This window comes from Protopterus annectens, chromosome 2.part2 (assembly GCF_019279795.1).
Source record: "Protopterus annectens isolate FY-2018-M chromosome 2.part2, PAN1.0, whole genome shotgun sequence".
Taxonomy (NCBI): Eukaryota; Metazoa; Chordata; order Ceratodontiformes; family Protopteridae; genus Protopterus; species Protopterus annectens.
The window spans coordinates 525306539-525329483 of NC_056730.1; the positions used below are offsets into that span (position 1 = coordinate 525306539).

General features: G+C 41.3%; 1 protein-coding gene across 1 annotated transcript in view; it reads right to left on the minus strand.

Moving 5' to 3' along the window:
* Positions 1–22945, minus strand: part of LOC122795699 (retinol dehydrogenase 11-like) — a 429761-nt gene that overhangs the window by 247729 nt on the left and 159087 nt on the right. Inside the window, exon 2 of the mRNA XM_044063998.1 lies at positions 7563–7802. Coding sequence (XP_043919933.1) covers positions 7563–7802 — 240 coding nt within the window. The remainder of the gene's footprint in view (positions 1–7562; positions 7803–22945) is intronic.

Sequence of the window (22945 nt, forward strand, 5' to 3'; positions counted from 1 at the left end):
TGTGAAATGTAGATAAAGCTCTGCAGTACAATATAGTAAGAGGCATTATAAAATTGAAGAAAAAAAAACATAACAAAGAAACACGCAATAAAACATTTGAATTCATTTACATAACACATTGGGTTATCTTCAGAGGGTAATTGTACCATACAGAGCAGTTGTTAAGTGAGTTATGGTAGTAGGGAAGGGCAGAATAGAGAGGATAGTGACAGAGAAAGGGGGTGGGTTCATGTGGGATGATTACACAGGCAAATCCATGTGCTATTAAGGTACCTTTTGAGAGTTTTCTTGAATCTGTGGATGTAGGAAATGTTTCTAAGGGTCATGGGGAGCTTGTTCCATGCAAGAGTACGGAAGTATCTGTAGAGATTCTGTCCAATAGATTTTTTAGGTTTGTGAATTTGTAAGAGAAATTGGTAAGAGATTCTGAGGGAATCGAGGGGGCTTATAGAGGGAGACAAGTGAGGAAATGCTAGGGCAAGAGGAGGGAGCATCCAAAATAGTATGGATAATGAGACGTTGAGTAAATAAGAGATGGTTAGGAAACTGTAGCCAGCTGAGTGTCTGGAGAGCATGACAGCGGTGTGATCTTGAGGGCAGATTGGCTGCAAATCTAGCAACTTTGTTGGAGGTGGTTTCGAGTTTGGAAAGTAGTGAGGACTGTAAGTTGATTAAAATTTGAGAGAGGTAAAAGATTTTGGGGAGAAGGTAAGCTTGGGCTAGTGAGATTCTGGAGCTGGATGTGAGGAACCTTTTGTTTCTATAGAGTAAACCAAGATTTTGATGGGTTTGATGCAGTTAAGTATATGAAGGTCAAATTTTAGTTGATCGTCCACTATTACTCCAAGCAGTTTAGTGTGGGATTCAGCTATGATCATAGTGTTGTTGAAGGAAGAGATGGTGAATGAGGATTTAAGATGTTAAAGGGATTTTGGAAGGAATAGAAGAAGTTTTGTCCTTTTAGGGTTTAGTATGAGTTGGTTGTTAGTAAGCCATGTTTCAATGAGGGTGAACGATGTTTGTGTCAGGGTTAGTAGGTCAGTGGGACTACCCGCAATAGAAATGATGGTGGCGTCATCTGAGTAGTGTATGAGGGGAGTCTAAAATAGAGCCTTGAGGTATGCCCATTTTGATGGGGAGAAAAGGATAAAGAGCAGAGGGCCATTTTACAGATTGCAGCCTGTCTGTGATGTAACTATTGAACCAAGCGACAGCTGCTGACGAGAGGTTGAATTGAGAGAATTTGGAGAGGAGGATGTGGTGATAGATAGCATGAATGGCTTTGCAGAGATCTAAAAAGATGCAGGACACTAGTTTATCATTGTCTCCAGCTAGGGAGATGGATTTAGTAAAGGAAATAAGTGCAGTACTGGTGCTGTGGTGGAGGCAGAAGCCATGTTGAGTAGGGGTAATTAGGTTTTCACGAGTAAGATAAGCTGAGATTTGTTTATAAATACAGTGCTCAAGAATTTTGGAGAGGAGAGAGAGTATGGCAGTATGTCAAAAATTAGAAAGCTCAACAGAATTTCCACCTTTGTGGATTGGTATAGTGTGGAACTTTTTCTAGAGGGCTGAAACAGTGGATTCACTAACTGAGCAGTTTATGAGGCTGGAGACAGGATACGCTATGGAGTCAGCAGCAGCTTTTAGGAAGAGAAGTGGCAGGTATCCAACTGTAGGGGAACCTGGTTTAAGTTTGATAAGAAGTGTTTTGATGTAGCTGGTTGGAATGGGCTTTAGTCAGAAAGGACTGTTTTGCAGTTGGGGGTGGTAGGGGGTGTGGGGCTGGTTGGGTGGATAGTTTGCATAAGTTTGCTGATGGTATGTATGAAGTATGAATTGAAAATTGCAGCAGTTTCAAGGGGTATGTTATTGGGACAGGGGTTGGGAAATGAACGATTTCCTGGGTGGAGAATTTTGTTGACAGTATGCCAAAATGTTTTAGGGTTCCTGAGTTCAGTATCTTGGGGTGAGAGGTAGTAGTTCTTTTTGTCAGAGTTTATGTGTTTTTTGGTTAAATTTTGGAGTTCCCTGTATTGTTGGTAGTGTGTGTGGGAGATTTGGTCTTAGCCCAGAGTTTCCAGGTGCAATCTCTGTTATGGATAAAAGACTGAATAGAGTTGGAGAGCCAAGCGGAATGCAGTGATTTGACTCTGACAGTTCTGGGAGGGGCAAGGGAGTTCAGAATGTTTAGGAAGATGGAGTTGAATTGAAGGACAGCTTCATCTAGAGGTAGGGAATAGAGGAAAGACTAGTCAATAGTAGGGAGAAAATTACTGAATGTATCTGGGTTGAAGTTGGTTAGCATTCAGCACTCTTTAAATTTATGAGGTCTGGAGAGGTGGGGGGAGAATCTTTGAACACATATAGGGGAGTGGTCATTGATTGAGTCTGGTAGGGATTCAGGGTAGTGATAGAGGTCAGGCTTAGAGACAAGTATCCAATCCAAGATAGAACAGGTATCTGTGGGTTTATGAAGGAAAGTGGGTGAAGAGATAAGTTAGGTGTATCTGTATAGGTTTATGCTGGTGGTGGGAGAGTTAGAAATGAGGGTGAGCCAATTGATGTTAACATCACCTAGTATTATTGTTTCATTATGTATGTTGTCAGACATCCACTGTATGATTTGTTCTAATAGGGGTATGATTTTTCCAGGGGGTTATGCAGATGGCAACTATGGTTAGAGTTTTATGTTTGTTGAGTCTGCAGTGGGCAATAATGAGTTCAGCTGGATGAAACGAGGGGTGAGGGTTAATTGGGGGAGATATGGAGAGGAGGTGCCAGCACATAATGGCAACAACTCCACCTTTTTTGTCCGTTATGTCCAGGTGTATAATGTTGTAAACGGGGGGGGGTTCTTTGTTTACATTATGTGGTTTAAGCCATGTTTCAGAGAGGCTAACTATGTTGGGGGAGTCCTGGACTATCCAGGTGTGGAATTCGGTTATCTTGTTAAGAATGTTATGGATGTTGATTGAATAGAAAGAGAGATATTTGAGACTAGGTTTAGGTACCCGCTGAAGTGTTTGTGAGGTACAGGTAGGACCTGATGAATTAGAGTGTGGGCCTGGGTTTGGGTGAATGTCACTTGAGAGTTGAAGGATGTTTAGTGGGAGGAAGAGAAGTGAGGTATAGGGGTAGGGTGAGTGAAATTTCTGTTTAATTCTGTGGAATGAGGGAATTTTGGAGAGATTTAATTTGGTACATGAGAAGAGTGAGGGAGAAAAGGGAGATGTGTAGTGGCTGTTGATTTAACTGTGTTATGACAGGAGGTGGGAGAAGAGGGGAGTAGGTTTAGCTGAATGTGATAGGAAGTGAGGTTGTTTAGGACAGGGAGGAACATATTGGAGGATGACAAGAATATGAAAGGGAGAAGATGTTTGATAGAGGGAAGGTGTATGGTAATAGCTAGAGGATGGGGGATGAGAGCAATGATTAAGGGTGGGAGGAGTTAGGTGTAGTAAGTCAAGAGGTGGGAGGGGTTATTTTAAGAGGGGCAGGTTGTGATTGGTTGGGGAATACAGGAAGTTGAGGATCAGGGAAGATGGGGTTAAGATGGTTAGTTATAAAGGTAATTGAAGTGGGGTGGGTGGGTGGGAATGGGGGGTAGGGTAGGGGAGCAGAGTGAACCTGAGTAAAGTAAGGGTGAATGGAGTGGGTAGAAACTTTAAGGCAGCTTGCCAGACCACAGCAGAAACAATCATTTAGCAATGTGTGCTGCAAGACAGTGGAGTAGGTAAGAGTAAGCAGTTCTTCGAAGTAAGAAACTTTTGCAGGTAATAGCATCCTAACACTCGCGGCTTATAAGTTCTGCACAGTTTTACAGCTCTTGCCATTAACCGTTGCTAAAAAGAGAAAAGAAGAATGGAGGGAGAAAGTTCAGGGGAAAGGGGAGGGGAGTCCAACAATATTTGTTTGAGTTAGTGAGCATGCCACTAGTCAAACAAACTCTAAAGTGTTTCATTACACAAACTTGCCTAGTACATCAGAAAGATTACTGAAACTAATAGTTTCCCCTGCGAGTGAGACCTGAAGTCTTATATTTCTTGCCACAAGGAAGCTGCAAAGGGGTGGGAGATCCAGTTAAGTAGGGTTAGTTAGTCAGGTGTGCTCACTGGGAATTTGAGAACAGCAGCTGTAAGAGGGAAAAATGTTAGGACAGGGGTTTTTGGAGGGATGTAGGAAATAAGATATAGGATTGCTGAGAAACTGAATCCATGTAGTAACAGCAGACAGGGAGGATAGCAGACAGGGTTGCTAATAAAAAGAGCTTTGAGGGAGGGAATCAACAACAAAGAAGGGGGGAGGGAGAGAAGGGAAAGTAGGAGGCTCTAGGAGAAGAGAGATAGATTAGTACAGCAGACGTATCAGAAATGAGGCAGAAGCAGTACACAATATATACGGTAAATCATTTTACAAAATACAATCAATAGACATTGGTTATTGTAAGCCCTATACAGGAGTGTATACAAGTTTAAGAAAAGAAACACAACAGCTTAAGTAAATATTACTGTACAAACAAAGCAGCTTAAGTAGATATGCGGCAGTACGTAGAACACTGTATAGCAAGTAAAAGCACTTTACAATCTATAGCAGCTGTGCTGTCCTCTTCAGTTAACTATAGTACATTTGCTGTAACAAACAAAGCAGATATAATGGAGATCAGCCCCAGAAATGCTTACATAGAAAGCAGTATTTCAGTTATAGTAGTGCCCAGAAAATCATACAGGTAATGTTTAAACAGTAGTTGTGAAAATTGGAACTCGGGTTACAAAAACCTTGTGGATACAATTGGATGTTAAAGAACCTCACAACTGCATCTGAAAGAGGCAGAACACATGGTGCAGTTTTATTTACACAGTTAGCACAGTACCAACCATAAAAAATAGCATCGGAAAACTTGGATGGAAATAGTATGCTGGTAGTGTGCTCACTCGAATCCTTAGCCTGGAAGATATCACCAACATCAGAAGAGTGCTGTGTGGCACTAACAACGTATAGCAAAATTCAAGAATTTAAAGTAACCAGTAAGACCCAGTAAAACAAAATCAGTGTACAGACAATAAAAAGTACATAATGATATTACAATAACAGCTTTACATATAACACTTACGTGGCATGCACACTTAGGGCGCAGAGAAAATTCCCTTCTTAAGGACGAAAAGGCTATTTGAAAAAAAAAACTCTTTTCTCTTTAAAAACTGCCTCTACCTCACATTTAAATGCTTATTCAGTAAGCTCAAGCCTTGCTCATCCACCGTTGACAACCTACCTACAGAATATCTAAAGCTTTCAGCTACTTCCATTGCTTATGCAATCTCCATAGATCCAGTCAAGAATCCCATGTCCCATTTCTCTGAAAATACTCTACATCATACTTCTTCATAAAGGTGGTAACTTCTCTGAAATAAACTTTAAGCCTATCGCTATCTTATCCCCTCTCTAAAATTCTAGAATAGTACATACATCAGCAAATCTTATAATACTTTCTTCAAGAAAAATTACTAGCCTCTATCCAACATGGTTTTTGGCCATACCATAGCACAACAACTGCTCTGGCTGCCTTCTTAGATAACATCATCAAAACTAGAGGTAATAGTAACTTGGACTCTTCCCTGTTTTTAGGTCTCTACAAAGCCTTTGACACAGTCTCTCACTCTAAATTACTCTCCAAAATGTCTACATTCTGTTTAATACAACACTCATCTGGTTCACTAGCTACCTTTCTTACTGGCAACAATGTGTAAAACAGCTGTCTGCAAACTATTCTTTTCACCCATTTAATACTGCTGTGCCCCAAGGCTTTGTCTTCTCTTTAACATCTTTATTAACAACTTACATACATCCTTCCAACAGGCTTCCCTCATCCAATACGCAGATGACACCACCCACATTAGCTCATCAAACACTCTTCTCCATTTAGACTCCATTACTCAAAATGGCTTCAACTCCATTGAACACTGGCTCTGTGAAAACCAACCCTTCCTAAATCCCAATAAAACCAAGTTATTACTATTTCTCTCTAAATCTTTAAAACTTCTTAAAAATACCTTGAAAATAACTTCTCTCAATCACACAGATATAGAAGTCATATCTCATACCAAGTTATTAGGTGTTACAATGGATGATTAACTGAAATTTAATTTTCATATAGAAAAGCATATAAAAAATACATCAAAAACTTGGCATGCTCTACATATCCAAAGAATTCCTCACCCACTCCTCCAGAGTCACATTGGCAAACACATGCTTTCTATTTTCTCTACTGTATACCTCACCAGTTCTTAGCAATATTCATCACAAAACTAAAATGACATTATAACAAGATAGCTACATTTGCAACCAATGTGTTCATATAAAAGTTGTCACTGCTCTGCTCTGAAAACATTAAACTGGCTTGAGTTGCCCAGTTACCTAAAGCATAGTCAGCTTGTACTTTCCCATAAAATTATATATAATCTTTTCCACTGTACATCCATTAGTAACATTCTCAAACAGTACCTTCCGAACCATACACTTTGCTCATGTGATAAACAACTTCTTGAAGCCCATAACATAAGAAAAATCCATAGGACATAGTTTATACTCCTGCAAAGTAGTCAAAACCTGGAACAAGATTCCTATGGACATTAGAAAATCACCTATGAGTCCCAAGAATAGTTTCTCAACTCCAGGCTCTGTACTTGCCTTTCTCCAGGTTGAACTGACCCTTTTATTTTCCCTTCCTTTATTCTCTTACACTCTCTCTTCCCTTTTCTTTCATACTCCCTCCTTACAATCTACTATACATCTGCTCTCTCTCCTACTGCTCTTAGCGCCTGCCCTTATTTCTCTCTTACTTCCTTCTATATCCTCATTTTTCCCTCTTCTTCTCCACCTTCCTACAACCTTTCTTAGCATATAATATTCTTCTTACTGTCAAGTTTCTGCACGTCCTGTACCTTACTACTTCTTTCTCCATAATATTCAAACATATTTACATAATTATACATATCACCATGTTTTTGCCTGTCTCTGATGTAAACATACTTTTATTTCCTTCTGTTGCTCTCATTTGCATAATTTATTGTAACTTTTACTACTTGTACATTTTCAAGACCATATATAAACAATTTGCATTATGTCTTAAGGAAATTTTCTCCCCAGGACTCCATATATATATGTCATAAAGTGGTGCAAAAGTAAAAACATTGGCATTTAATTCATTCAGTCAAATTTGTTTCACAAACTTATTCCATAGAAAACCTGCACATGTCCAGGAGATTATGTTAAGGTTCTGCTACATGTACTGGGACATATATGACATATGGGTCCTCATGGCTCATGTGACCTGGTCATTCAAACTGTTCATAGTTCTATGGCTTCCTATTACCACGGTACCAAACAAAATGGACTGATATGATTTTTGATGTTTAAGCCACTGCATAAAAATAATGTCAGAGTCACACAACTACCTCCATATTGTCATGCTTTCTAGCAGCTTGTAAAAACGTTACAAACCCTCAGCATTCTATTGGAACATTAAAAGACTAATGCAAAGTGAGAGGAAGTGATGGATATACCTGATACACCAGCATTGTTCACCAAGATATCGAGGCGTTGTTCTTCCTTCAGGAATTGTTCCGTGAATCTGCGAACTGACTGCATGGAACTAGTGTCAATAATGCGTAAGTGCACATCTCCATTTCCTGTCAAGCTACGAATATCCTCTAAGGCCTTCTGTCCTCGTTCCCTGCTCCGGCATGCTAAAATTACTCTTGCTTTCCTACTGGCAAACTCCATGGCTATGTGTTTGCCAAGCCCTGCATGTAAAACACAAGAAAAGCAGAATGTATTGTTTAAAAAGCAGCATTACTGTCTGTTTTGTGCATGTGCTATGTATGTGTGTGTGTGTGTGTGTGTGTGTGTGTGTGTGTGTGTGTGTGTGTGTGTGTGTGTGTGTGTGTGTAAATGTCCAGTTGAAGCTACCTGTAATCTTTTTATATCATGTTTATTGGGGAATACGTATGGGATGGATGACTACAAAAAAGCATTTGATAGTATCCCACATTCATAGATACAAGAGTGCTTACAAATGTAGAAGATACACCCTACACTGACTATATTACAGTGACCATGAAACAGTGGCAGACTACTTTGCAATTCAGCCATGATAAAGGACAAATTATTATCTCAGGGATAAAAATTCTAAGGGGGGATATTCCAGGGTGGCTCTCTTGTCACCGCTGCTATTCTGCCTTGCCCTTAACCCAATAAGCTGTCTACTTAATAGCTTAGGCCATGGCTATAATTTGGCTCCTAAAAAACAACAAAGTGTAAACACTTCTCATCTTCTCTTTGTCGATGATTTAAAACTGTATAGCTCATCAGATGAGGAACCGATTGAATATCTGCAATTTGTCAAAACCTTTTCAGATGATATAAGCATGTCATTTGGTCTTGATAGATGTGCAAAAGCAACCTTTAAATCAGGAAAACTGCAGCACCAGGAAAACATCAGTTTGGGACAAGAATGTGATATACAAGAACGTCAGCATGAGGGAGTGTAAAAATATTTGGGAATTGATGAAGGATCAACAATAAAACATGAACAAATGCAAATAAAACTTAGTAAGGAATACTTTAGAAGACTTAAATTAATCCTGAAAACAGTGTTGACATCTAGGAACAAAATCCAAGCTATAAACTAATTTGCTCTTCCTGTCCTAACTTACAGTTTTCGAGTGAATGACTGGCCCCAAAATGTGTTGGACAAATTAAATTGGAAAACAAGAAAGATGCTTCATGCTCACCAAATGATTTATAAAAATCAGTGCATGCCAAGGTTATATATTCCCCGTTCCAAAGGAGGGATGGGGCTCCTTGAAACTGATTACATGTATAGATCTGCAATTGTGGGACTCCACACATATCTGCTGACCTCACAAGACTCAAAAGTAGTGAAAGTTTTGAAACATGGGGCGAATAAATCTAAGATGACCTCTCTGCTTAATCTAACGGAAGTATATTGGCATCAAGCAGGAATGAAAATCATACCAGAAATAGATAAAAATCAGGCAGCAACTGAATGTGGTGAAAAAACAAAAGAAAGAATATAAAGTGAAGGACCAGATGGGAAGGCGAGAAATGTGGAAAATGCATAAATATAGTCGCAACTATAGAAAACCTCTGGAATAACCTCATGTTGATGAGGAACGAACGCAGAAATTGTTAAGGAGAGGTGAATTCAAACCAAGAGATGAAAGGTTAATTTTGGTGGTCCAAGATAGTGGACTACATACACGCTGGTTTACAAAGTCCATTAAACATGTGGGAGAAACAGACAAATGTAGGTTTTGTAAAACCGAATACAGTCACACACCTCGTTGCTGGTTGTGACATACTAATGGTAGAATAACTGTATACTGAAAGGCATAATAATGTGGCAAGACTGTTGCACTGGGGATTGTGCAAACATTATGGTACTGAAGTAGCTGAAAAACAGTGGAAATATGAGCCACAAAGCATCATAGAAAATGATGAAGTCTACATCACATGGGATCGTCCATTACCAACAGTTCAAAAGACAGATGCTAGAAAACCGGATATAGTGGTCCAAGAAAAGAAGACAAAAGTAGCATTGATCACTGAAAGCACCACACCCAGTGACTAGTGTCTTGTGTACAGAAAGACACGAAGTCATAAAATATCAGGATTTGCAGGAAGAAATGAGGGCAATGTGGAAGAAAGATACGCAGATAGGTCCAATAGTAGTAGGAGCAATGGGTTTTAAAAAAAAGAATCTACAATCGTGTTTAGCTATGTTACCTCTTCTTCTTCTTTTTCTTTCGGCTTTTGCCAGTTAGAGGTCGCCACAGAGGATCACCGTCCACTCATGATTGGCAGTGGAGTTTTACGGTGTCGAGTTGCCAGCCCAACACACAACCTTCCACAGAGGGCACACACATGCATGCACTCACGCCTAGGGCCAATTTAGCGTGTCCAATCCACCTACAGCATGTCTTTGGGATGTGGGAGGAAACCGGAGCACCCGGAGGAAATCCATGTGACCACAGGGAGGGAGACACTGGGGGGAGGCAACAGCCTTTGCCAGCAGACGAAAGCCTAGGGGTGCCAGGTGCATAACACCTCTGGAAAAGCAGCAAGGTTACTGACCATGGCTTTCCAGGCAGACAGGAACTAGATCCCCTTGGAATGACACCAAAATCTACGCCAATTATTGAAATCAATCATTTTTTTGTTAATACTGTGGCATCATTCTAGCTGAGTGTAGAATGCTGCTCAAGGCTACAGACATACCTTACTGGGACACATACAAGACAGACTCGACCATGTCTCTCTGCATATAGCCCAGTGAAGTACATCTCAGGTCATTTACACCAATGTGAACTATAACAGAGTCATAACGGTATTTGTTGCTGAAAGACCTGAGTGCATGCGTGATTTGGTGAATCCTGGCACTGGACACCAGGATGAACTTTCTCCTTGTCCAACCTGGTGAGTAGGACATCTGTGTGTCTCCAATGACAAGAAAACTTGGTTTTTGAGTGTTAAGCTTTATGGGTTGCTGGGAGAGACACTGGTGTTGCTATGTGTCATGGGTACTGTGGAGACTGTGTTAGCTGTAGCAGAATTGTGTTTTGGAAGTCTCTGGTGTTTCAGTAGGGTTATTGAGAGAACCTCCTCATATGTGGATTTACATGTTTGATGTGTATTATGTGTATAAGCCCAGAAATTAGTAGTTTATTGGCCATTTTGGGCTAATTTCTATCTCTTTCATTTCCCTGCTATAAATACCGTATTTTCCCGGTTTTGAGCACAGGGCAGTGCTGGTTAGCTAGGGTAAAACTATTCCCAGCTCCACAAAGTCTCCTCTTCAATTTTTCCCTTGGAACTAGACAAACTTTCACCTTAAGCACTCAAGCCACTAATTTCTCAGCCTGGCACTTACTCAAAACTTATAGAAAGCACTTATAAACCGTAGCACTAGACCCTCCTGTACTGTACAGAAGGACAAGGCTCTCTATTCGACCTTACAAGCCATCCAGTAAAACAGTTCACTGTACCTATCCAGGCATGTCCAAAGGGCAGTTTCAGGTGTACTCTCCAGTTCAACTGGTGAATCTGGGCATTTTGAGGGAATGTTACAACTGCCTCATGTACACAGACAATCCCCTCCTCCTACCATCAAACACTAATACATGCAAGAGATGCAATTGTTGTCCTGTGTTGTCCATTACCTTACTTGGATAGAAGGAAGTTTCTTTGCTCACCAGTGGGAGTGGGGAGCCTTGAGCAGCCTACCTGTCCTTGGGGGAAGTGACCTCAGCACAAGAAGCTGTAGTAATTGGTTGTTTGGGACCATTTCTAGCTCTTTTGCAGTTCACTGTTTAAAATCCGCGTTTGCATGGCTTTGTGCGGTCGTGCGCATAGCGCAGCACCGGTTAAACAAGGTTAAACTTTTTCTGTCTGCTCTTCAAATTTTCCCTTAAGGAAGCTCTACTCTTAGTATAACCAGACTACTCACTGTAGTATAAGCCTAGCACTTGTTCTCAATACTTCTCTACTAAGTAAGCACTCTTGTACTAAGTAAAGCACTACATCTACTTACCACCCCTGTGAATATCCACTTCCCTTAAAGGTATACCACTCCCTTATACTGTTCTAGCATGTCGAGTGGTAGATTACTGGCGTCGTCTCCAGTTCAGCTGGTTAATCTTGGTATCTTGAGACAATGCTACAATTGTCTCATGTACACAGACAACCCTCTCCTCCTCCCAACAAACACAAATACATGTGAGAGATGCAACTATATAGCCAAACTGGAGGTTGACAAACTCTCTCAACTCAGGGCTGGCATAACCAGACAGGAGGAGATGGTAACCACACACACAACAATCCCAGTCCCACATAGACCTAACACAACTGCAAACCAAACACATAAAAACACAAAGACATACTCGGAGGCTCTAATAAAAAACTTACCAAAACAACAGAGGCTCCCAAAGCAGACATCCAAAAATCCACCACCTCAAAACAAAACACATGCAACACATACTTCAATAAATCAGTGTGTCGACCAATCGCAGCCCTTAAGGCCAAACACCTTGCCTGATACACTAGTAATAGGTGACTCCATAGTCAGACACACTGATGTCCCACTGACCAGGCTGAACAAGGAGAAGGTGACTGTGAGCTGTCTATCGGGAGCTAGGATCCACCACATAACACACGCACTCAGGTCACTCCAAAGCAAGTACAAATATGACTCCGTCATTGTCCATGCTGGTGTGAATGACCTGAGATGTACCTCCCTGGACTACATGAAAAGAGACATAGAGGAGCTCTCCGATTATGTATCCCAGGCTGGTATGACCCTGACCCTGAGCAGCATCTTGCCCTCACCAAGAATGATACCACAGTACAAAGACAAGATGATCAGCTTTAACAATTGGCTCAAGTACTGGTGTCATTCTAAGGGGATCCAATGTCTGTCTGCCTGGGATGATATGTTGGACAAGCCACGCTGCTTCAAGGGATGGCTTACACCTGTCACCACTGGGCTTCCGGATATTGGCTAAGGCTCTTGCCACCCCATAGTGCCTTTTTAGGCAAGGCTCAAAAGACAAACCCACCTCCTTAGAAAACAAAATGGAAAAAACTAAGGGTAATGCTGCTCAACGCCAGAAGTCTAAATCTCAAGATGCAGGCACTTGATGCACTCCTCAGCATGGAGAACATCGGCGTCTGTGCAGTAACTGAAACCTGGTTCAAGGCTCCTGAGAGCACCCCAGCGCTACCAGGCTATACCTTGTATCATGCTTTTCGCCCCAAAACCCGGGCGAACCACAAAGGAGGGGAGTGTCCATATTCATAAAGGACACCCACACCTCCAGGTTAGTAGCAACACATGAAGCATCAGAGACCATACAGGTGCAACTAACCATAGGCAAAACTGCTATACAACTGGTAGCATGTTACAGACCACCCTCCCAATCTCAAGAACCCCACTCAGCCTTCCTGAAGACATTGGAGGATATGAATGTATCACAAAATACCATCATACTGGGAGACTTCAACTACCCAAACATAGATTGGGTACATTATTCTAGCCCTAATATCCTAGCCCAAAGGTTCCTGGAATTCATAAATTCAAATGCACTGGAACAACTAGTCACCTCTCCCACTAGGAGAGATAATATACTAGACCTGATCATGACAAACATGTGGACAAAATGCTCCACACCGGAAGTATACCCCTCACTAGTGAGATCTGACCACAAACTAATCACCCTGGATATACATATCCCACTTCCACCCCCAGCACAAAAGACCACAGTGAAAAACTTCTCAAAAGCAGACTTCACTCTTCTTAAGACTGAGATGGTATCCTTTAAGCCCACTGTGCCAGTGGATACCACATCCCACAATGCCGAATCCTTCACAAATGCTTTCTATGGACATCTCCAAGAATGCATGGATCATGCAATCCCAAACAAATCCAAGTCCCTCTCCACCAAATGTAAGCGTCCTGTCTGGTGGACCTCAGCCATAAACAAATTGTATAACAAAAGAAGGAAGCTACTGCATGTGAGAGCAAAATCCCATGAAGGGAAGACATCTCTGATCAACATTAGCAGAAAACTACGTTCTCTCATAAAAACATCCAAGGCAAACTTTGAGAGAAAAATCGCTAAGGACACTAAAGATAACCACAAAGCCTTCTTCAGCTATGTTAGAAACCTGGGCGGAAACCCTCAGATATGCTCAGAGTTGGTTCACAACAACAAAAAATACACTGAACCCACAGATATTGCCAACATTCTGGCTGACAGGTTCAGTGCAAATTTCTCCCCTCCTTCACCCCAAAAGAAGAAATACTTATCCCAGCTGAATGTAATCTCCCTGTCATCTCAGATGTCCAAGTGAGAACCGCCCTAAACAAAGCAAAAAACACAGCATCAATGGGACCTGACGGTATCCCGGGGTGCGTGTTACGTGAACTCCAAGAGGAGCTAAACCCACACATAAAAATGCTATTTAACCTTAGCCTTACTTCGGGATATGTACCTGAACACTGGCGTACAGCAACAGTGGTCCCACTCCATAAGGGGGGTGCCTCTACAGACCCTGGAAACTACCACCCCATAAGCTTAACTAGCCTGGTCTGCAAAGCTATGGAAAGAATCATTATGGAACTCATAAACAGAGACATAGGGGACCTACAGACACTTGACCCCACCCAGTTCGGCTTTGTAAAGGGCAGATCCTGCCTTTTAAACCTGGTTGACTTTTTCGAAACATTCACTAGAGCCATTGATGAGGGCAAAGCAGTCCATACAGCATACCTGGACTTGGCTAAGGCCTTCGACACAATACCCCACTCAGGCATCATAGATAAGCTAAACAGCTTAAAAGTAAACCCTTATGTCACTAGATGGGTTGCAAACTGGCTAAATGACAGAACCCATATAGTTAAAATCGCTGGAGCAATGTCAGACTCAAAGCCAGTCACAAGTGGTGTCCCACAGGGATCTGTCCTGGGACCCCTCTTGTTCGGCATTTATTTCTCAGATGTAAAAGCAAACATGGGAGGGCTGTGGCTGACAAAGTTCGCAGATGACTGCAAACTAGGCACCATAGTTGATACACCAGCAGACACACACATCCTACAAAAAGGCCTCACTGAAATGGACAACTGGTGCCGTAGTCACGGCCTTAAACTAAATGCCAAAAAATGTATAGTCATCCCTTTTGGAAAAAACAAAGTACCCACAAATTATCACATAGACAGCAACCCACTGAGTACAAAAAAAGTAATCAGAGACCTAGGGCCCCAAGTAGACAGCGACCTCTTATTTGACACCCACGTTGCCAAAGTGGTTAGAAAAACATTCTACCTTGCACACCTCATCATGAAGGGATTCACATCCAGATCCAAGGATGTCATTGTACCCCTATATTCCTCCCTCATCAGACCCATGATTGAGTACAATGCCCCATTTGGTATGTACCTCACCCGGCATTTGCAACAGCTGGAGAGACCACAAAAGTACCTCACCAAAAGGATCAAGGGTCTCCAACATATGTCTTATTCTGCCAGACTAAAGAAACTTCAGCTCTATTCAGTAGCATACCGCCTGCTCAGAGGTGATCTCTGCCTGACGTACAAGGCCATGTCCAATCAGGATCTGATGGACATGCTCCACCTCAAAAAATCCATATCCATCAGGACCACTAGAGCTAAAGACTTAAACCTTGGCACAAGTATGAATAGGACATGCTGGAGGGATAGATTCATAACCCAGAGGCTTCCCATGCTTTGGAACAGGATCCCAGTTCATATTAGGCAGAGCCCCTCACTGACTCTCTTCAAGAGAAATCTTGATGAGTGGATGGGAGATCGTAAGTTTACCCCAGGGGTCACATCTGTGTCACTGCTAGACAGGGGCACAGTAAACTAATTCTATTATATAAGGGGACCTTCATTGTGTCACTACTAGACAGAGGCACAGTATTCTAGATTTATTCTGTACATTTTTGTACCATTTCATGGGGTGGCAAAAGCCACATCACTATGGCTAGGCTTACAAATGCCCCAGGGCAGATAGCCGAGTACTATACTATGAAACTATGAAACTATGAATTATACAGCCAAACTGGAGGCTAAGCTGTCTCAACCCAAGACTGGATCAGACAGTCAAGAGGAGAAGGGAAAAACTTGCATAACACCACCAGCCTCACATAAACCCATTAAAGCAGCACTGGAAAAAACACCCATAAATACATGAAAACATACTCGGAGGCTCTAAATAAAAATCTGCAAAACCAACAGAGACCTCCAAAGCAAACATCCAAGCAACCTCCACCCCCCAACACAAACCATGAAACACATACTTCACAAAACCAGTGTGCCATGCAATCACAGCCCTTAAGGCAAAATAACATACCCAACATACTAGTAGTAGGTGACTCTATAGTCAGGCACACTGACGTTCCACTCACTAGGCTGAATAAGGAGAAGGTTACTGTTAGCTGCCTGTCGGGCGCCAGGATCCACCACATAACACAAGCACTCAGATCACTACAGAACAAGTACAAATATGACTCTGTCATTGTCCATGTTGGTGTGAATGACCTCAGCCATACCTCTCTGGACTACATGAAAAGAGACACGGAAGAGCTCTCTGATCACATAGCCCAGGCCAGTATGACCCTGACCCTGAGTAGCATCCTGCCCTCACCAAGAATGATACCACGGTATAAAGAAAAAATTCTCAATTTCAACAATTGGCTAAGTTTCTGGTGTCATTCAAAGGGGATCCAGTGTCTGTCCGCCTGGGATGACATGCTCGACTAGCCACACTACTTCACTAGAGATGGCTTGCACCTGTCACCATTAAGCTTATGAATACTGGCCAAGGCTCTTGCCACCCCCATAGTGCCTTTTTTAGGCAAGGCTCAAAAGACAAACCTACCACCATAAATAGCACAGGTAACAAAAAACTGAGGGTAGTGCTACTCAATGCCAGAAGTCTGAACCTCAAAATGCATGCACTCAAGGCACTCCTCAGTATGGAGAAAATCAATATATGTGCAGTAACAGAAACCTGGTTTAAGGCTCCAGAGAGCACCCCAGCACTACCAGGCTACAACTCATACCATACATTTTGGCCACAAAACCCAAACCAAAATACAAAAGGTGGGGGTGTATCCATATTCATCAAGGATACCCACACCTCCAGGTTAGGGGCACAGCACGATGCTTCAGAGATCATCCGCGTGCAACTAACAATGGGCAAAACTGCAATTCAAATTGTAGCTTGCTACAGATCACCCACCATGTCCCAGGACCCCCATTCCATGTTCCTGGAAACACTGGGAAACATAAAGGTCCTACCAAACACCCTAATATTGGGTGATTTCAATTATCCAAACATTAACTGGGAGAACTACTCAAGTACTAACTCCCTTGTCCAACACTTCCTAGAATTTATAAACTCAAATGCCCTGGTTCAACTGGTCAACACTCCCAGCAGAGGTGAAAACATATTGGACCTGGTCATCACCAACATAAGCGACCAGTGTTCCACACTGGAGGTCAACCCCTCACTGGTTAGATTTGACCATAAACAAATCACTTTGGATATCCACATTCCGCCCCCACCCCTGGACAAGAAAACCACTGTGAAAAACTTTTCAAAAGCAAACTTCACGTTACGTAAGACCGAGGTGTAAAGTTTCAAAGCCCCCATGCTGAAGGATAACACTGTCCAAGCTGCAAAAATCTTTACTAATGCATTCTATGGGCACCTACAAGAATGCATGGATCATGCCATCCCAAGCAAAACCAAGACTCACTCCTCCAAGAAAAGGAAACCAGTCTGGTGGACTCCTGCCATAAACAAGCTATACAACAGAAGGAGGAAACTAGTACAGAAAAGAGTAAAATCCCAAGAAGGGAAGACATTCCTGATCAGTATCAGCAGGAAACTATGATCCCTCATAAAATCATCCAAGGCGAGCTTTGAAAGAAAAATTGCCAAGGACTCCAAAGATAACCACAAGGCATTCTTTAGCTATGTTGAGAATCTAAGTGGCAATGCTCAGAACTTCTTGGAGTTATTGCAGAATGGCACAAAATACACTGAACCAACCGATATTGCCAAAATCCTGGAAGACAGGTTCAGCACAAACTTCACCTCCTTCTCACTCCCAAGAGGGCCCATAACCATGCCAGAAGAATGTAGGGTCCCTGAAATCACAGACACTCAGGTTAAAACAGCCCTCTCCAAAGCCAAAAACACAGCATCAATGGGACCGGACGGTGTCCCAGGCTGTGTCCTACATGAACTCAAAGACGAACTAACCCCTCACCTAAACACACTGTTCAAACTCAGCCTCTCCACAGGCTACGTACCCATAGAGTGGCACACAGCAGTGGTTATTCCACTCCACAAAGGTGGAGCCACAATAGACCCTGGGAACTATTGCCCTATAAGCCTGACTAGCTTGGTCTGCAAGGCTATGGAGCACATCATCATGGAACTCATTAACAGAGACATTGGGAACCTCCAAACACTGGACCCTACCCAGTTCGGCTTTGTTAAGGGTAGATCATGCCTCCTAAACCTGGTGGACTTCTTTGAGACAGTTACCAAGGCTATAGATGAGGGAAAGGTGGTACACACAGCCTACCTAGACCTCGCAAAGGCCTTCAACACCATTCCCCATTCTGGTATTATAGACAAGCTCACCAACCTGAACATAAACCCCTACATCACAAGATGGGTTGCCAACTGGCTCATGGACAGAACCCACATGGTGAGAGTTGTGGGAGCTAGGTCTGACTCTAAATCGGTTACAAGTGGAGTTCTCCAGGGCTCAGTCCTAGGACCCCTCCTGTTCGGCATATACTTTTCAGAGGTACAGGCAAGCACAGGAGGACTATGGCTGACCAAGTTCACAGACGACTGCAAACTAGGGGCTATAATTGACTCTCCAGCTGACACAGACATCCTCCAAAAGGGTCTAACTGAGATGGATACCTGGTGTCAAAATCATGGCCTCACGCTAAACGCCAAAAAGTGCATAGTCATCTCCTTTGGAAAAAACAAAGTACCCACAAGCTACCACATAGGTGGTAGTCCTCTAAATACGGAAGACGTAAAAAGGGATCTGGGGACCCAAGCAGATAGTAATCTCAACTTTGATAATCACACTGCGAAAGTGGTTAGAAAGTCCTTCTACATGGCCCACCTAATCACAAAAGGGTTTGCATCCAGATCAAAAGAGGTCATTGTACCCCTCTACTCATCACTCATCAGACCCATCATAGAGCACAATGCCCCATTTGGGATGTACCTTACAAGACACCTGCAACAGCTGGAAAGACCACAGAAGTACCTCACCAAGAGGATCACTGGCCTCAAACAGATCCAAGGATCCCTGTATGCTCTGTGTGTAAGTAATGTTTTTATTTTTTTGCGATGTTGACAGGAAACAGTAAATCTCCCATTTTGCGATTCTGCATACAGTGCAAAATGGGAGATTTCCCTTTTCCCCACTGTAGCGTGATCTCAGAGATGGTATATTTAAGTAGGGGGGGTGTGGGTGGCACAGCCCCCCTGCAAAAGCGATGTTTGACTTTTTTTGTTTTTTTTAACGTTTTGTTTTAGGAGTTTGAGTTTCCGAAAATCGAACTTATGGTCTCGACCATATGAAGTTCGGGTTTTTGGGAATTCGAGCTTCTAAAGGGAATCCATATATATATATATATATATATATATATATATATATATATCTATATGTGTATTGTGCTCTATGATGGGTCTGATGAGTGATGAGTAGAGGGGTACAATGACCTCTTTTGATCTGGATGCAAACCCTTTTGTGATTAGGTATATATATGTATATATGCACTTAGTATAGTGAAGTGCAATCTTGGAGTTGATATATTTAAGTAGCAGGGGGTGTGGGGGGCACAGCCCCCCCATGGGGGTGCGGGGCGTTTTGCCCCCTGCATATAGTTGAAGGGTAATATGTTTCTGTATGTACTTGTGCTGGAATATAGTGAGTGTTGGTATCCTGTGTGTTTTCAGGATTTTGAGTTTTCAGTATTTTGAGTTTTCAGTATTTTGAACTTTCAGGATTTTGGTCTCAGGATTTTGGTCTTCAGGATTTTGGGCTTTCAGGATTCTGTAGCACTCCTATATATATATATATATATATATATATATATATATATATATATATATATATATATATATATATATATATATATATATATATATATATATATATATATATATATATATATATATATATATATATATATGTATACATGCACACATATATATATATATATATATATATATATATATATATATATATATATATGTATATGGTTTACCTTTGAAAGGTTGAAAATCAACCTACTGAACGGCCCATCGTTCAATTTTCAGCAGTGCAGATTTTTCTTGAGAGTATAGTTAAAGAAGTCTGTAACTGAAATATCTGTAATTACCTGTACTGTTAGTTTTACTTGTACTAATGTTAATAGCATAGTTTTATACTTTGCAACTTTATGCAGAGAGTTGCAAATAAACAAGATACTGTATCCCTGTGGACTTTGCCTTATGATCCAGGCAACGGTTAAAAAGGGTCATTAGACTACACCTGCCAACTTACACAGTTAGTAAATAAGTAAATAAACACAGTGAAAAATGTTCCTTAATTACTGCACTGTATGGTCAACAAACAAATGACTACTGTTAGGGAAGTAATGATCAGGGGTCAAGCCAGGCTGTAACATTTCAGGGGAAGGCAGTAGAATGGAAGATATTCAGTGGCAGATCTGCAAACTGTAATATGTGCAGTCCTGAAGAAAGGAGACAGATAGGGGTATGACACCAACATTTTTAATGGCAAATCAACAAACTAATATGTGCAGTCCTGAAGAAAGGAGACAGGCAGGGGTATGACACACACATTAAGTACTGCAAAATAATCCAGAGAATCATATTAAAAGAAAGCTTTATGGGTACATGAGGCCACCTTTTAAAGATAAAAACCAAGCAGTTTGGGGAAGAATTTGCACAGGAAAATTGTAATATTTCATTAGCCATCCTAAAGAGATTATAAGATTAAAAAAATGACAAAATTCAAAAAAGCCTCAGACTGATATAAAGCATTTCTTAGTAAAATATGAAGTTGTCTACTTAGTAAAACATAAAGTTGTCTAAGTTGGATCTACTGTGCCAGTATTCAGGAAAACAGGCAGAATGCATGACCTACACAGTTCTTGCCTGTCAATATTTGTTTCTGCATTCCTAGGAAATACTTTTATAACAAGCCACTTCATGCAGAGGAAACATCTGATGGAATGCAAAAACACTTCAGTTATCTAAACATGACTGACTCTGCTATAGCCCCAGTTAACAAAATGATAATATCTGCAAGTCAGCAGCAGTTCATAATCTTTTTGCAAATTGCTAACTCAGACCAGAAAATGTATAATTTTATTTCAGACTGTACTTGGTACTTTACAATTTATAACAACCAAAAGAGAAAAAAGATCAGTCTTCACTTCAACACACTTTGTGCTGACTAGGCAGCCATTTTAGTTGTACTAATTTTACTTCCCATGCTTACAGGGATGTTCTTGGCAACTGCAAGCAGCATCAGAATTCATTTCCTTACTAGCATTCAGAAGTGGCAGTTATCTATCACTCTCACTAATACCTTGTGCCCAGGCTGGGTGTTCCATTCACCTTACCATACTTATGCCCCTGTTTGGGGCCCCCAAGCCACAACCATACCTCTAAACTTCCTTTATCCAAGAATTTTGGACAAAGGTAAAAATAAAAGAGTAGTATATGTCCAAAATTAGTAGATGTTCAAAGTTATCACTGCTGCAGTAGCCTCCCCCTTTAAACATTATTCCAATTCTTTTAAAAAGTTAATAGAATGACATATTATGAATCAAAATAATGGGGTTTCAATCAACACCAATTTTCTAAACAATATGAAACATGAAGTCTGGAATTACTGACTGACTGTAATGTTCTTCCTTTGACCTTGATGAAGACCTTTTCTTCCCTTGCTCCTGAAGTTGTCAGGGGTTGTGACTGGCATTTGCTAATGGTGAACGAGTGGAGAGGACATCTAACCCTCTTAATGGCAGAATTCTGGAGAAATCCAAAAGTAATGGGGGGGCAAAGATCCAAAAGTAGGGACAGATCTTGCTTATATAAACTTTTGAAAAGGAAGGACAGATCTTGCTCATATAAACTTTTGAAAATTGACAGAATAACAGGTTTTCCATTACCGAGCATTTTCTGAAGGATATTAAGTCTGTAACTGAAATGTCTGTAATTACTTAGTGATTTCAATCCTTACTGATATGCTAGACAACCATAAATTATATGAGAAACAGACCACAAATATGAGGCAAAGATGTAAGTAAACTTCCAGACATTTGAGAGGTATGGAGTGTAGTACTGGCATTTGTTAAAATACCAGCATTTGTTCATAAAATGGCAGTATTTTAACAAATGCCAGTACTACATTTGCAGTCATGACTGAAGCTCTGAAGCTTTGTATATGGTGGACTGACTGTAGCCGCATGTTTGTTACATTTGTTACAAGCAACTTGATAAAGTTTTAAGTAGAGAGCTTTCTACTTTTGGCTACAGTTCTGTCAAGTGCCTTATTGTATCCAGTTAATCCAATTGGCCTAAGGCCAGCCCTGCATACATGTACCAAATCAATTATCACATCACTGCATATCTAACGTATATATATATATATATATATATATATATATATATATATATTCATAGGATCATAGGAAGTTACTAGGCTAATGGCCCAAGGGCCCTTACAAGCCTAGCCAAATTTACACTTGTTATCATGATCAGCACCTATTGCCCCTGTCCAAGAGGGACACAGGTGGAACCCCTGGGGTGAATTTACCGTTACCCATCCAATCGTCCAGATTGTGTTTGAAGACAGCCAATGAGGTGCTGTGATGACATGAAGTTGTGGTAACCTCTGGTAGACAAATCTGTCCATCCAGCAGGTTCTATTGATGTCACATACCACACTCGAGTAACTGTGTGCCATTTGACTTGCAGTTGTGCAGCATTTCCAATAAAACAGGGTCAGAGATTGCCTTATATGCAATGCAGAGATTACCTCTGAGTTTCTGTATACAACAGAATAAAATGACAATGATTTCAGCTGCTATACATAGGATAGCTGCTAAAGACCTTGAATTTTACTTGTGAGGAACCTTTGTGGTCTCTTCAATTGGTGCAGGTGCTTTGAAAGGTACATAACAAAAGGGGCATTGTACTCAATTATTGGCCTAATGAATGACGAGTACAGAGAGGTGATAACTTCTCTTCTGGAGGCAATGCCCTTACTTATGAGATGAGCAATA